Raw genomic sequence first — 16678 nt, 5'->3', positions numbered from 1 at the left:
TAAAAAAATCTCAAATTATACTTATGCATCTTTTTATTTCTACTGCAATTTTTCTCAATGTTTTCCATATGTATTTTGAATTTTTTATTAGATGCATACACATTTAGAATTGTTATATGTGCTTGATAAACTGATTCTTTCTCTTAATGAAATGACCCTCATGATCTCTGGTTATAGTTAAATTGTGAAGTTTAATTTGATATTAATATAGCCTCACCAACTTGGTTTGCATGGCATGTCTTTTTCTTTTTTTTTTTAATATTTTATTTATTTATTCATGAGAGACAAAGACACAGGCAGAGAGAGAAGCAGGCTCCATGCAGAGCCCAATGCGGGACTTGATTCTGGATCCCAGGCTCACACTCTGAGCCAAAGGCAGATGCTCAATTGCTGAGCCACCCAGGCGTCCCTGGCATGTCTTTTTCTAGCCTTATACTTTTAACCTATCAGTGTCTTCATGGTGTATCATTTATAGACAAATAGATAACTAAATTTGAGTCTTGTATGTTTATATAATGTGACTATTATCTGTTTTTTAATTGGAAATTTTAGTCCATTTTTAAAATATAACTTTTAGTATGGTTATATGGCCTACGTTTTGATATTTTTGCTGGATAGAGAATTTTAAGTTTACTTTTCCCTTAGGCAGTTTAAAGATAGTCTTCTGTCTTTTGAACTTCATGGTTTCTGATGAAATGCTAGAGGTAATTTTTGATTTCTTTTCCTCTGGATTCTTTTACACTTTATTTTTAATTTTCATTATCTTTAGTTTTCAAATGTTAACTACAATGTAAATATCTTTTTTGGGGGGGGAGGTTCTTTGAGTTTATTTGGATCTGTAATTCATGTTTTTCACCAAAAAAGCCATATGATTTTTATACTTTTTATGGTTTAAGTGAACTCTCCACTGGTAGCTGATAAGCTACACTAATACCATGAGAAGAAATATTTGACATGAGAATACCAAAAATTTAGCACTTGGTTTGATAAATGAATGGTTAATAATTATTTACTGAATGTTCAATGCATTCTTCTAACAGCAAACTTAAATTAGTCAGACTGTTAAATTTGTGACCTTAAGAACTTACTTTACCTCTTGTCTTTCACTGTCTTCCTCTGAGACCATCTAATCTTAGTAACAAACACACAGAAAATTGTCACTGTATGATTTTTAAGAGCAGGTATTCTGCAGCCAAAGTGTTTGGGTTAAAATCCTGTCTCTTCTATTTGCTATGTGACCCTGGGCAAAAGATGTAACCTCTGTGTCCTTCAGTTTCCTCTTTCGTTAAATTGAAACACCATGCATACACCTCCTAGGGTTCTTTAAGATTTAAATGAATTAAAACTTATAAAGCACAGAGGACAATGGTTGGCACTTAGTGAGGATGAGACAGATGACTTGTTAAAGAAAAAAAAAAAAAGCAAAACCAACAAAAAAATCAAGAAACAATGTCTATTCCATAGCCATGGAATTTATTTTCCAAGTCTTTTATAATAATTAATTAGACTTAAATAAATATTTAACTTATATTTATAAATATTTATAAATATTTAATTTATAGATCTTTTCTACTTGAAGGTGTTACCCTCCCTCCATCTCACACATTGTTTCTCTTTCTCTATATTCAGTTACTCATTCCTGGAAGATTATTTCAAGTTCCATCTATTTTACAAAAGTATTAGTCTGAATTCAGGCCTAAGTAGCTTTCTCCACTTCCTAGCCATAAAGTTTATTGTCTATACCTGGTAATACAACCATTTAATTAGGTATTTTCCAGTATTTTATATATCTACCTCTTCACTTTGTTTCTGGTATTCCCTATATCACATTTTATTCCTTAATAATATAAAATTAGTTGCCATTTCCCCTGTATCCTATGCACTATTCAATTTTATTCTCATGATCTTTGTTCAAGCCATTTCTTCTTTTTAAATTAGAACTATTTTTTTCTTTTTGTCTATGTTTTTCATTTGGTTTCTATTTGTCTGCGGTGTGTCTCTTCTAAATGTGATGGAATTTCCTTTACAACCAATCTGTAAATCTATAACTTTGGACAGTACAATGAAACAATTTGTATTTATTGTGATTACAAGATGTTTGGGCAAAACTATCTGTTCTCTATAGAGTCTGTTTTTTTGGTTTCTCTTTCCTAATTTATTTTGTCTCTTAAATTCCACATATGAGTGAAACCATATTTGTATTTGTATTTGTCTTTCTCTGTCTTTCTCTGAATGACTTATTTTGCTTAGCATTAAACTCTCTAGTTCTGTCCATGTTTTTTGTGAATGTCAAGATTTCATTCTTTTTTTATAGCTGAATAATATTCCATTGTATCTATATACCACATCTTTTTTTATTGAGATTTGGCTTTTTATTTTATTTTATTTTATTTTATTTTATTTTATTTTATTTTATTTTATTTTATTGGAGTTCAATTTGCCAACATATAGCATAACACCCAGTGCTCATCTCGTCAAGTGCCCCCCTCGGTGCCCGTCACCCAGTCACCCTAACCCCCCGCCCACCTCCCTTTCTACTACCTGCTGTTCGTTTCCCAGAGTTAGGTGTCTCTCATGTTCTGTCACCCTTACTGATAATTTCACTCATTTTCTCTCCTTTCCCCTTTATTCCTTTCCACTATTTTTTAATTCCCCAAATGAATGAGACCAATGTTTGTCCTTCTCCGATTGACTTCCTTCACTCAGCATAATACCCTCCAGTTCTCTCCACGTCAAAGCAAATGGTGGGTATTCATCGTTTCTAATGGCTGAGTAATATTCCATTGTATACATAGACCACATCTTCTTTATCCATTCATCTCCGGATGGACACCTGGGCTCCTTCCACAGTTTGGCTATTGTGAACATGGCTGCTATAAACACCAGGGTGCAGGTGTCCCCACCTTTCATTGCATCGGTATCTTTGGGGTAAATCCCCAGCAGTGCAATTGCTGGGTCATAGGGCAGGTCTATTTTTAACTCTTTGAGGAACCTCCACACAGTTTTCCAGAGTGGCTGCACCAGTTCACATTCCCACCAACAGTGTAAGAGGGTTCCCTTTTCTCCCCATCCTCTCCAACATTTGTGGTTTCTGCCTTGTTAATGTTCCCCATTCTCACTGGTGTGAGGTGGTATTTCATTGTGGTTTGGATTTGTATTTCCCTGATGGCAAGTGATGCAGAGCATTTTCTCATGTGCATGTTGGCCATGTCTATGTCTTCCTCTGTGAGATTTCTCTTCATGTCTTTTGCCCATTTCATGATTGGATTGTTTGTTTCTTTGGTGTTGAGTTCAATAAGTTCTTTATAGATCTTAGAAACTAGCCCTTTATCTGATGTCACTTGCAAATATTTTCTCCCATTCTGTAGGTTGTCTTTTAGTTTTATTGACTGTTTCTTTTGCTTTGCAGAAGCTTTTTATCTTGATTAAGTCCCAATATTTCATTTTTGCTTTTGTTTCCCTTGCCGTTATGGATGTATCTTGCAAGAAGTTGCTGTGGCCAAATTCAAAAAGGGTGTTGCCTGTGTTCTCCTCTAGGATTCTGATGGATTCTTGTCTCACATTTAGATCTTTCATCCATTTTGAGTTTATCTTTGTGTATGGTGAAAGAGAGTGGTCTAGTTTCATTCTTCTGCATGTGGATGTCCAATTTTCCCAGCACCATTTATTGAAGAGACTGTCTTTTTTCCAGTGGATAGTTTTTCCTGCTTTGTTGAATATTAGTTGACCACAGAGTTGAAGGTCCACTTCTGGGTTCTCTATTCTGTTCCATTGATCTATGTGTCTGTTTTGTGCCAGTACCATACTATCTTGATGACCACATCTTTGTAGAACAACCTGAAATCTGGCATTGTGATGCCCCCAGCTCTGGTTTTCTTTTTTAATATTCCCCTGGCTATTCGGGGTCTTTTCTGATTCCACACAAATCTTAAGATGATTTATTGCAACTCTCTGAAGAAAGTTATACCACATCCTCTTTAAACATTCATCTATTGAGTGAAAACGGGCTTCTTCCATAGTTTGGCTATGATAAATAATGCTGAAATAAACACAGGGATGCATGTATCCCTTTGAATTATGTTTTTTTTTTGGGTAAAAATCAGTGGTGTGATTACTGAGTTGTAGGGTTGTTCTATTTTTAATCTTTTGAGGAAACTCCATAGTGTTTTCCAGAGTGGCTGCACCAGTTTGCATTTCCATAGACAGTGCAAGAGGGTACCTTTTTCTTCACATTGCTTATCAACACTTGTTTCTTGTCTTTTTGATTTTAGTCTTTCTGACAGGTGTGAGGTGATATCTCACTGTGGTTTTGATTTGCATTTCCCTGATGAGTGATGTTGAGCATCTTTTCAAGCGTCTATTGGCCATTTGTATGTTTTCTTTGGAGAAATGTCTGTTCATATCATTGGACTGGATTATTTGTTTATTGGGTGTTGAGTTGTATCAGTTCTTTATATATTTTGCATACAACCCTTAACAGATATGTTATTTGCAAATATCTTCTCTCATTTAGTAGGTTGCCTTTTAGTTTTGTTGATTGTTTCCTTTGCTGTATAGAAGTTTCTTATTTTGATACAGTCTCAATAGTGAATTTTTGTTTTTGTTTCCCTTGCCTCAGGACACATTTCTAGAAAAATGTTGCTATGGCTGATATTACAAAAATTGCTGCCTGTCCTCTCTTTTAGGATTTTTGTGGTTTCAAATCTCACCTTTAGGTCTTTAACCCATTTTGAATTTATTTTTGTGTATGGTGTAAGATAGTGGTCCGGGTTCATTCTTTTGCATGTAGCTGTCCAGTTTTCCTAACATTACTTGTTGAAGAGACTTTTTCCCATGAGATATTCTTTCCTTCTTTGCCAAAGTTTAATGAACATATAAGTATGGATTTCTTTCTGGATCTTCTATTTTGTTCCATTCATCTATGTGTTTATTTTTGTGCCAGTACCATACTGGTTTGATCACTACAGTTTTGTAATATGACTTTAAGTCTGGAATTGTGATACTCCAGTTTTGCTTTTCTGTTTTTCAAGGTTGCTTTGGCTGTTCAGGATCTTTTGTGGTTCCATACAAATTTCAGGATTGTTTGTTCTAGCTCTGTGACCAATGCTGGCAGTACTTTGCTAAGGATTGCATTAAATGTGTAGATTGCTTTCAGTGGATAGTATAGACATTTTAACAATATTTGTTTTATAATTTATGAGCATGGGATGTTTTCCCATTTCTTTGTGTCATATTCAGTTTCTCTCATCAGTGTTGTAGAGTTCTCAGAGTATAGGTATTTCACCTCTTTGGTTAGGTTTATTCCCAAGTATCTTACTGTTTTTGATGCAATTGTGAATTGGATTGATTTATGGGTTTCTCTTTATACTGCTTCATTAGTGGTACATGGAAATACAACATCTTTTTGATATATAATTTTTAATATTATTCCCTTATAATTGTTAGTATTTCTGTGATGTTGGCTGTTATTTCTCTCCTCTTTAATTTGTGATTTTATTTGAATCTTTTTTTTGTATGATTAGAGGTTTATCAATTTTGTTGATATTTTGAAAGAACCAGCTCCTGATTTCATTGCTCTGTTCTATTGATTTTTAAGTTTCTATATCATTTATTTCTGCTTTAGCCTTCATTAGTCCTTCTGCTGGTTTTGAGTTTGTTTTTTTTTTTTTAATTGTTCTTTTTCTAGCTCCTTTAGTGTAAGTTTAGGTTGTATATTTGAGATTTTTCTTGTTTCTTGAGGTAGGCTTGTATTGCTATAAACATCCTTCTTAGAAATGCTTTTTCTGCATTCCAAAGATTTTGGACCTTTATGTTTTCATTTTCATTTGTTTCCATGTAATTTTTAAATTTTTCTTTAATTTCTTGGTTGGTCTATTCATTGTTTAGTAGTAGGTTATTTAACTTTCGGGTATTTGTGTGCTTTCCAATCTTTTTTTCTTGTGGTTGATTTCTAGTTTTATAGTGTTATGGTCAGCAAAGATGCATGGTATGACTTTGATCTTTTTGTTTTTTTTTTTTTTTAGATTTGTTTTGCAGCCTAATATATACTCTATTCTAGAGAATGTTCCATGTGCACTTGAAAAGAATGTATATTATGCTGTTTTAGGATGGAATGTTCTGAATATATGTTAAGTCCAGCTGATCAGCACATCATTCAAAGTCATTGTTTCCTTGCTGAAATTTCTGTTTGGATGATCTGTCCATTGATGTAACTGGGGTGTTAAAGTACCCTACTGTTATTGTATTACTATCTATTAGTTTCTTTGTGTATGTTAACTGTTTTATGTATTTTTATGTATTTGGGTGCTCCTATGTTGGGTGCATAAATATTTACAATTGTTGTATCTTCTTGTTGGACCATCACCCTTATTATTATATAGTACCTTTCTTTATCTCTTATTACCCTCTTTGTTTTAAAATCTATTTTGTCTGATATTAGTATTGCTACCCTGGCTTTCTTTTGACATTTATTTTAATGTTAAATATTTCTCCAGCATCTCACTTTCAATCTGCATGTATTTTCAGGTCTGAAATGAGTTTCTTATAGGCAGTATATAGTCTTGTTTTTCTATCTACTCTGTCACCTTGTGTCTTTTGATTGGAGCATTTAGTCCATTTACATTCAAAGTAAATATTGATAAATATGTATATATTGAAAGATATGTATATATTTTACTTGTTATGTGGTTCTTTTTGTAGTTTTTCTCTGATCCTTCTCTTGCTGTCTTTCATGGTTTGTTGGCTTTCTTTAGTGATATACTTGGATTCCTTTCCCATTATTCTTTGCATATCTATTACTAGTTTTTGATTTATGGTTACCGTTAGGTTTGTATATAACATCTTCTGCATAAAATAGTCTATATAAAGTTGATGGCTCCCATTCTTTATGCTTGTCCCCTTTATGCTTTAGATATATGGCATCATATATTACATCCTTTTATTTTGTGAATTTCTGGACTGGTTTTTATAGATATACATATTGTTACTCCTTTTGTGCTACCAACTTTTTGTTCCCTCACTATGGTCTTTCCTTTCCATTCAAAGCGTCCCCTTTAATATTTCTTGTAGGAATGGTTTAGTGATCACGACTCCTTTAGATTTTGTTTGTCGCAGAAACACTTCGTCTCTTCTATTCTGAATGACTGTATTGTTGCATAGAATATTCTTGGCTGTAGATCTTTCCCTATCAGCACTTTGAATATATCATGCCACTCTCTTCTTGACTACAAAGTTTCTGCTGAAAAAATCTGCTGATAGCCTTATGGAGTTTCTCTTGTAACTGTCTTATTTTCTCTTGCTGCTTTAAATTTTTTTCTTTATCACCATTTTTTGCCATTTTAATTACTATATGTCTTGGTATGGACCTCCCTGTGTTGATTTTGTTGGGGAATCTCTATGCCTCCTGGATGTGGATATCTATCTCCTTCCCCAGATTAGGGAAGTTTTTTGATATTATTTCTTCCAGTAAATTTTCTTCCCCCTTTTCTCTTTCTTCTTCTGGGATCCCTATAATATGAATATTATTAAACTTGATGGAGTCACGAAGTTCCCTAAGTCTATTCTCATTTGCATAATCCTTTTCCCTCTCATTTGCTTGCCTTGATTACTTTTTATTATTCTGTCTTCCAGGTCATTGATTCATTCCTTTGCTTCCTCTAGCCTGCTACTTATTCTACCAAGTGTATTTTAAATTTCACTTGTTATACTCTTCATCTCTGATTGATTCTTTTTAGTCTCTTTGTTAAGGGTCTCATTGATGTCCTCCATTCCTTCTCAAGTCCAGTGAGCATCTTTATGATCATTACTTTAAACTCTCTATCTGGCATATTACTTATATCCATTTTGCTTGGTTCTCTTGTGGTTTTTATGTTTCTCTCATTTGGGATATATTCCTCTGTCCCATCATTTTGTGTACTTCTCTGTGTCTGCTTATGTTAGTAAAGTCAGCTATATCTCCTGCTCTTGAATATAATGGTTTTTTTTTAAATTTTTATTTTTTATTTATGATAGTCACAGAGAGAGAGAGAGAGAGAGAGAGGCAGAGACATAGGCAGAGGGAGAAGCAGGCTCCATGCACCGGGAGCCTGACGTGGGATTTGATCCCGGGTCTCCAGGATCACGCCCTGGGCCAAAGGCAGGCGCTAAACCACTGCACCACCCAGGGATCCCGAATATAATGGTTTTTATGAAGAAGAGATACTGTAGTGCCCTACAGTGCAATGTCTTTTGTTCTCCAGGATCTGGGGCTTCAGGGAGTGTCTCTTATGTGTGTTGCATATGCCCTGCTATTGTGTCCCAGCCAATTTTTCCTTCAGTCCAGTCATTTGCAGAGGTTCTCTTTGTCTGTTGTGAGCTATGTTCACTCACTGGATGGGTGGGGTGTTTTTTTAACAAGATGTGCACTGGTCTGTTTGTGAAATAAGGCTTGTTACCACTACTAATGTGGCCACTTAAACTGAGGTTCCATAAAATGATTGGATTGGGAGATGGGGTGTTGGTAGGGTTTGTGTTGGGCTTCTGGGAGGAAACCTTATGCGCCTGGACTGAGGCAAGATTGACTGGAAAGGGTGAATATACAAAAGTATGGGGGATAGGGCTTGGTGTAAGCAAGTTAGGTAGTGAGTGTTGGCACCATGCTAGTCTGCACCAGGTGGCCCTGTTTTTTTTGTGGTGGGTGGGGGGAGGGAAATGTATCTTCTAGCTCTTCTGTTCCTAGAGGGGTCTCTCTGTGATCATTGCCTCTGTGGCCATGCTCTGAGATGAGTAAATAACTCTCCTTCCTGTATGCCCGTGGCATTTTTCAAACTTCTGCTTCCATGCTGTATTGCCACGGGTTTTTGTCATGCTGTCTCTTTAAGGGTAGGGACTCTACTTCTTAATGCCCTCCAGAGCCCTCCAGGCTCTCCTGGACCTAAATCCACCAATTTTTAAAATCCCATATTTTAAGTCCTACAAACTTATAAGATTCTGCCCTTCTCACCTTAAAAGCCATATGGAATGGGGATCTGTCTTCCCTGTGAGGGCTCTCCAGTGTAACAGTCTGTATTTTTGCCTTTTTCCACACCATGGGCTCCCTCCCCACTGCTGACAGTCACAGTCTGGTCTTATTCATTCCCAAACCTCATCTTCACCTTTCCTGCCTTCTTTGATGTGGCCTCTTCTCTACCTTTAGTTGTGGAGTCTGTTCTGCTAGTCCTCAGGTTGGCTTTTGTATTATTCATGATGATGTGAGTGTTATCTAGTTATATTTGTGGGACAAGGAGAATTTAGGGTCCTCCTGGCTGGTCCTATTCCCAGGTCCAACCAAGTGATTTTGGAACTTTAGCCAGTTTTTTCTGGCTTATTTTTATTTGTATAGTTATCTTCCAGAAATAAGAAATTGGTTTGTCCCTATAAGTACTCTGCGAGTGTGAGTGTATGTGTGCGTGCATGCACAAATGCCTGAAATGACTAAACATCTTACTTCTGTGCCATCAAAATTCTTGGCAAAATACCTAGAGAATGCTTTTGTGTATTAACATACAGAATAGTAGGCACATAGAGCTTAGATAGAACTTTGAGGTTATCACATTAAATCTTAATAAACTACTTCGCCAATTCACATAATCATCAATTCACTCAACAAATATTTTTGAGTACTTACGTATTAAGAACTGTCGTTAGTGCCAGGAGGATAAAGATGAACAAATAAGACGTGCTTTTCAACTGAGAAGGCTTACATTCTAGTGGGTGAAGAGATACAGACCACAGACAAATGTTTGCACAAGGAGGTCAGGTGAACATTCCAGGAGTACAGACTAAGAAGGTGCTCTCTGGGCTGATTCTTAGCCAGTTTGCTTTCCCTCAACCACTGCAGTGCTTTTGCTCAAGCACTAGCAGTGCATGTTTGGAGAGCAAATGTTTTCCTACTGAGCTCAAAGCCACCATCTCATCTTTTCCATCCAGGTGGGATGGGTCCAGGTGTTGCCAATCTTCACTTAGTCCTTTAGATGTTTGTCCTTTTGAGTCTTTTTCTTTTACAATTAAACATCTAAATTTGTACATTTTTCCCTTTCCTTGACTTTTATTAGATTGCTATTTTCTAATATATCAAAATGGCCCTTAAACTATACTCCCCAAACCTTTATAAAATACTGCAGATATACTCAACTTTTGAACAAGTGCAATGTAACTATCACCTCCAATGTAACTATCACAAGACAAAACATTTGTGCTTTCAAAGTCTAAGATCACATGAATGTGTTTGCCACATAACATTCTCTTATTTAAATTATGAGTTAACATCTAGTCTTTTTTCTAAGCCAGATGCCAAAGAGGTATTAAATATCACAGCATTAAATAAATTAAAAATAAAAATAGAAAAATATTGCAATGATAGTACTTTATATGGGCTGAGATTTGAGGTTTGGACTGTAAAATATGCCCTATACTGTCAGATTCAAGAAGTCTCAAATGGTTGCCAGAGCTGGAACATGGCACTGATTTTAAGATCATAGTAGCTCACTTAGGCTCATGTTAAAATTGCAGTCAACTAAAATCCCCATGTGCATATTTTATATAAATGGCTTTGATATCAAATGTACCAATATTTTATTCCAGTTATAGTTTATCTTACTAGTTTCTACTTGATTATGTTATTCAAAAGCTATGTGGCCCACCTGGTTTTTTGCCATCTGCAGATTTGCTAATTATGCATTTGTTTTTTTGATAGTCCTACAAGTAATTGTTCCAAAACCAAGGATGAAACAAAGCTTTATTTTTCTGCTTAACATTTATTTTGAATTGCTTTTTCTCAATATTAGTTATATATAATTTATTTTTTAAAAGATTTATCAGATGGTTTTCTCATCAAGTAATTCACTAATACCTTTTTTAAAAATAATTTACTAATATTTTGTGGCATAATTTTAATACTATCTTCAAAATATAAAACATTAGATTCCAGAGTTTTGATATGCTACTAAATCATATGAAAATAGACAATAGTATCTGTTCTGTTAAGCAATTTTTAGCCATGTTGACTCAAATTGTAGAGACTGACATGTGCAGACTCACTCTGCAAACATACTAAATCACTCTATCATGTTTTCATTTAAACATTTTTGATATTATAATAAGTGAAAACAAGAGAGTCATGGGATACTTTCAGATATCCTTAATGGCCTTGCTATTATCATACACACTAAAAACCAACTGAGCAAGAACTGAACTGATTTCACTGATCATGTAAAGCCCCAAAGGAGCTTAGAATCTTCTAAGAAGAAAAGCACAGCAAGTGGGAGTAAGGTGCTGAAAATACAACTGTGGTTTGGTGATATGTACAGAGTATGGTAGGAGGTAAAGAAAAGGAAGGTGCTCAGGAAGGATTTTGTAGAAAAGATGTTAAGATGTTTGAGTTGAATCAGATGCTAACAGGTAAGATAATAAAGAGTATTACAGAAAGAGGTAAGAGTACAGGCACAGGAAAGGAAGAAGGAGTTAAACAAGAGGTTTTATACTTTAAGGAACTAATGTGGAGAGAGATGAAGCTGGTACATTTAGTAGGAACTGGGTCATGATGGTCATTGTGTACCATGCTGAAGGATTAGGAATTGAATTTTTCAGAGGATTGCTCTCATTTCTATAGTTTTATGGGAAGATCCTGAAAATTATATTTCAATATTTCTATTAAAAGCCAAAGTTGAAATATTATAAATTGAAGGCATCTCTATTAGATAAGAACTCAGTAAATTCCTTAGTTTCCCCAAATACAATCCGGCCTTCTTACTGTGTCTCTAGAAGCATAGTAGTTGAGTCTTCCTACTGAAACTATCCTAAAATTTCTCTTTATTTATACTGTTATATAACAGTCTCAAAATAAGTAACTTAAAATCACATTTGGTTAAAAAATGTATTGGTGAATTTCTAATAAAAAATTGGAATAAGGATTGTTGTAGGTTATGGATTGAGAGTTTACTGATAATCAGTTTCTACTGACATTTTCAATATTTCAAAATACAGCCTAATTCACAATGAGGATTTATCATTTGTAAGATTTTTGAGAATATTTACACTTAGGCAGAAGTATGAGATTTTTCTAAAACAATAGAACAGACAAATTACCTTTAAATATTTAAAAGGGAATCACGAGTTACAGGCACTCCATAATTTTTAATGTATTATTTGTTAACAGACTTTTTAAAAAATTATTTATTTATCTGACAGAGAGAGCATGCACAGGAGCACAAGCAGGGGGAGTGGCAGGGAGAGGGAGAGAGACGTAGACTCCCTACCACTGAACACAGAGCCAGGTGTGGACTCATCCCAGGACCCTGGGATCATGACCTGAGTTGAGTTAAAGGCAGACGCTCAACCAATTGAGCCACCTAGGTGCCCCTGTTAACAGACTTTTAAGGAAAAAAACAACAATCTTGCCTTCAAAAATACTGCAACTGTAGTTTATATTCAAGTTTGTATCTGAATATCCATTAAACCTACACATTTAAGTTCTATTTTTCAAAACTTTAAGCTTCTATTATTTTAACTTTTTCTTATAATTCATTATCAATGGCATCTTTATATAAAGTATACATACATAAAGTTATATATGTACTTCAAATGGGGTAGATACACAGACACACACACACACACACACTCACATACATTCTCAGAGGAAATAGCAAAAATAGCCACCAGTAAAAATGAAATTTGAAAAGCATTGGAAGTGTTCTGCAAAATCCTTTGATTGTGGTAAATTACGCATCATGAAGTGTACATGTAATTAAAATATTTAGAAAAAGATTTGGTTTGTTTAGGTTCAGCATGCATTGTTTATGCTGCAAGTTAATGAAGATTATAGTTTTATTTTTTTAAAATATTTTATTTGAGCACGTGTGTGTGCATGCACAAGCAAGCAAGCAAATAGAGAGGAGAAAGAGAGAGATCACAAGCGGGATGGAGGGACAGAGGGAGAAGCCGATTCCCCAATGAGCAGGGAGCAGAGATCCTGATACGGCTGGATTCCAGGGTCCTGGGATCATGACTTGAGCCAAAGGCAGAAGCTCAACCAACTGAGCCACCCACTCACCTCAAAATTATGGTTTTAAAGAGCATGTGCATTTTATTTTATAGAACAGGTACTTCTATTTTTTTTTTTTTTAAATAGAACAAGATGGTGTTCGTTGTCCTTTGGTAAGTCATGTTTTATGCATATTATAACATTTTGAATAATAAAATATTAATCTAAAAAATTGATTTTCCAAAAATAGTCTTTAAGGAGTTAATAGGGGTTTCTAAAATAGATCAGAGCCTTAAAATAAAGACAACTGATCCACTAAAAATTTGGATAGAAACAAACAGTAAAATTTCACATACATCTGGAACCGTAGTTACGTTCTAATCCCAAATTGCTTATTTTTCAAATAAAGTTCTCTCTAAATCTTCCTAGGAGGGCAAGACTCTTTCAAAATGGAGAGGGAAAGAAAACAGTTAAATAAAATAAACATAAGTGTCATTTTCACTGAAGTAGATTTCACACAAAAACAACACAAGGCAACTGTTGACAGTATCTCTTAAACAGCTGAAAGGCATCTGCAAAGCCTGAAGATTTGAAAATATACATTTATACCAAATGTATTTATAAAAATCTGTTTTGAGGTTTGTGAAAAATAAGTTCAATCTCCCTTTTCCTCCAAAGTATGCATGGTATATATGCTAACTTACTGAATTCATCCTTCATGCAATTCCAGTTTATTAAAGAGGTTAAAAATTTATAAAACTCTGATGGGATATGGTTTTAATGCTTCATCACACTACCCATCATTTGCTTTTCAATCTAGATCAGAATGATCTTTCCTACTTCCCTGCAATCACCTACCTGCACAGCTAATATTTTCTGAATACTCTCTTGAGAGTCTGTCTGGAACTTGGCCAGCCTCATCTGGCTGTAGAGGACCACCAGTTTGAAGTGCTTCTGCCACACCTTGTGTATCCTTCTTTGCAGCTGACAGAGCTAAAGGGAAGAGGGAGGGGGAAAAACACAAGTCAGAGTAGGAGAGGAAATTAATGGCAGTGTTCAAGAAGAATGATGGAGGGAAATATAGAAAGCAGTCAATAGCCCATTCTGCACTGTACGGACCTGACAGGAATTTCACAGTCTCTTGATTTTTCAGCCCACTCATGTGCATTCATCAGAAACCAGTCACATCTGGCCGCCAGGATGGGGGGTTAATTTTCTCTAAATGCCTCAGCAGTTTTGTTCTAGCTGAGGCAAACTCTGTGACTGCAAAGCTGATGAGTAAAATATTTCTACTTCACCCAGTTTAACTCAAAACCGATAGCCTCGGGACATATTGAACCTTTCTCTAAAAAAATAATCTTTTGAAGCTTTTTTGAATGGCACATCAGGTCAAGCCAAAGTTTAAAAATGCAACTTTAAGACTTTGATGGACACTATTGCTTCCTTTGTTTTTTTTTTTTTTTTCTCATAAAGCTTACCATTGCTTGGCAATGTGTGCTTTAGAGCATGACAAAACTAAAGAGAATTAACTTAGCCATCAACTGCTGAGGGAAAACAATAACAGAGAAGAGATTTCCAGCTAGAATTCCCTATTAATCTACCTCCCTCTGACTATGTGACATGGAAACATCCCACTGCACTAAAGTACAGTGGACGCGATGTTTAGAGGTGACACATCTAATACCGAATATACACAGAAAAAGAATTTCTCCTGTGAGGCATTCTATACTTTTTGTTTTGTTGTTGATGTTACAACAACAAACACGGTAGAAGTTTTACCAAGACAATTAATATATGTCCCTCAACAGTTAACATAGCCACACCATATAGAGTTGCAATAATTAGATTATTTCCAAAGAAATAAACTTCATAAGAATAAATGATAAAAACAGTATATTAAAATATATTCTGTCACTGAAACCTCTTTTTTTTTTGGTAATGTGGATTGTTGTTGATTTTTTCTTAGTATATTTTGCAGAATGAAAAACAAACACTAAAAATTTCATATCAGACATTTCTTCACAACAGAATAAAAGCATGTCACAAAGTATGGCTATTTTATGTTTTATTTATTGACCTAGGTACTGGGTATATGTACGAGATCCTTTGCAAAACTTCACCAGACTGTGCATGGATGAATTTCTCTGGAAGCATATTTCAATAAAATAGTTTATTTAAAAATAACAGTTTTAAAAATAGTCACCTGGCATTGCATGTTTATGATCATTATCTTCACTATGAATTGTAATAAGCAATACACAGATATTTATGCAAGCCAACAGAATAATGAAACCACTACTCTTGGTTAATTGGCTAACTTGTGAAATAAGAATAACCTTGAAAACTATAGAATTTTCAGCTTGGTAAATGCTGAAATATGTTATCTGGAATTTAAGGACATTTGAATTAAATGTTAACATCATATATTTAATAGTTATAATATATAGTTATAATAATTATAATATTTAATAGTTTTAATATAATATTTAAATAATTTTTTTCCTGCCAACTCTGACTGCCACTGGGGGAGCATATGCTATATCTAGAAATACTCACTAAGACATTAAGACACTTTAGTTTTTGCATTGCACAATTATGATGGTATCTGCAATATGACAAGGGCAAATAAGAAGAGGAAGATGAGTTTTAGAGGAATTCCTTAAACTGAAGGTAACTTTTTTCCAAGTGGGAGCTCTCAACATGTGAAAGGTTTTACAAGTGGGAGCTCATTAAGCAAAGTGAACTGAATGGTACTGTTTCCCATATCCATATCTTACACGAGGAGAAACAGCTGCATACAGTAAATCTAGTTTATTCACTTTTCTGAATTCTAGCTTCTGAATTTTAGCCACAAAGGTCTTAGATTAGTTTATATACAAGTGTTCAGCTACTTAACTAGAGAAGTTCCTTATGTATCAACTAAAAAAGAATAATATCTCAAAAGAGTGTTTGTTTGTTTAGTTTTTAAATTTATAGCTAATGGGCCTCTGAAAAAAGAACTGGGACAGAAACAAACTGAAGGAATTCCTAGAATAAGCATCCGATAAAAGTCACAAATATACACATACATATCTACATTAAAGACAATTAGATGATCAACAATAATATATATGGAAAAATACTTCAGGTGCTAGAAATGACAGTTGATTCAATCTAAGATTTGAATATGCTGACAAACTATTTTAAGAAAATAGTTATGATAAAAGCCCAATTGTAAGATGTTAGTAGACAGTAATTACTCAATAAATACTGAAATTAACTCAATTAAGTGAACCGGTAAAATTTTAGTGGTGAAGCATAGAAGCAAGTAAGACTCTTAAGAACTTACTAATTAATGAGAGAAGAGAAAAATAAACAAAGTGAATGTAAGAGATACAAAAATATGTAAAGGTAACACTAAAGAGAGAGAATTCAGTTGAGTGGAAATGTCCTTTGGGTAGACATAGAATTTAGGTTGGAAAGCCGAAGGAACTGGAATGATTTTTGATCTTTCCAACTTCAATTAACCTAGTGTTTTTGAAATGAAACTCTCCTATTCCTAAAATGATTATATTCTTGCCGTCTCCTTCAGATTTTAAGGAAGATAAGGTGAGATGAGGGAAGAAGTGTTAGAGAAACAAAAAAGAACCGTAAGGGATACAAATACATTGGATGGGGTTACAGCAAGGGCACTGTAGGAAC

The 16678-nt window shown here is 34.6% G+C and overlaps 1 protein-coding gene across 1 annotated transcript in view; it reads right to left on the bottom strand.

The window, feature by feature from the left end:
• Window positions 1–16678, bottom strand: part of CCDC178 (coiled-coil domain containing 178) — a 374243-nt gene that overhangs the window by 25071 nt on the left and 332494 nt on the right. Inside the window, exon 20 of the mRNA XM_055323597.1 lies at window positions 13856–13990. Coding sequence (XP_055179572.1) covers window positions 13856–13990 — 135 coding nt within the window. The remainder of the gene's footprint in view (window positions 1–13855; window positions 13991–16678) is intronic.

Source organism: Nyctereutes procyonoides, unplaced genomic scaffold, assembly GCF_905146905.1.
Source record: "Nyctereutes procyonoides isolate TBG_1078 unplaced genomic scaffold, NYPRO_anot_genome, whole genome shotgun sequence".
NCBI lineage: Eukaryota > Metazoa > Chordata > Mammalia > Carnivora > Canidae > Nyctereutes > Nyctereutes procyonoides.
Note: the sequence above shows the minus strand (reverse complement) of the source record. Positions and strands in the feature narration are given on the sequence as shown.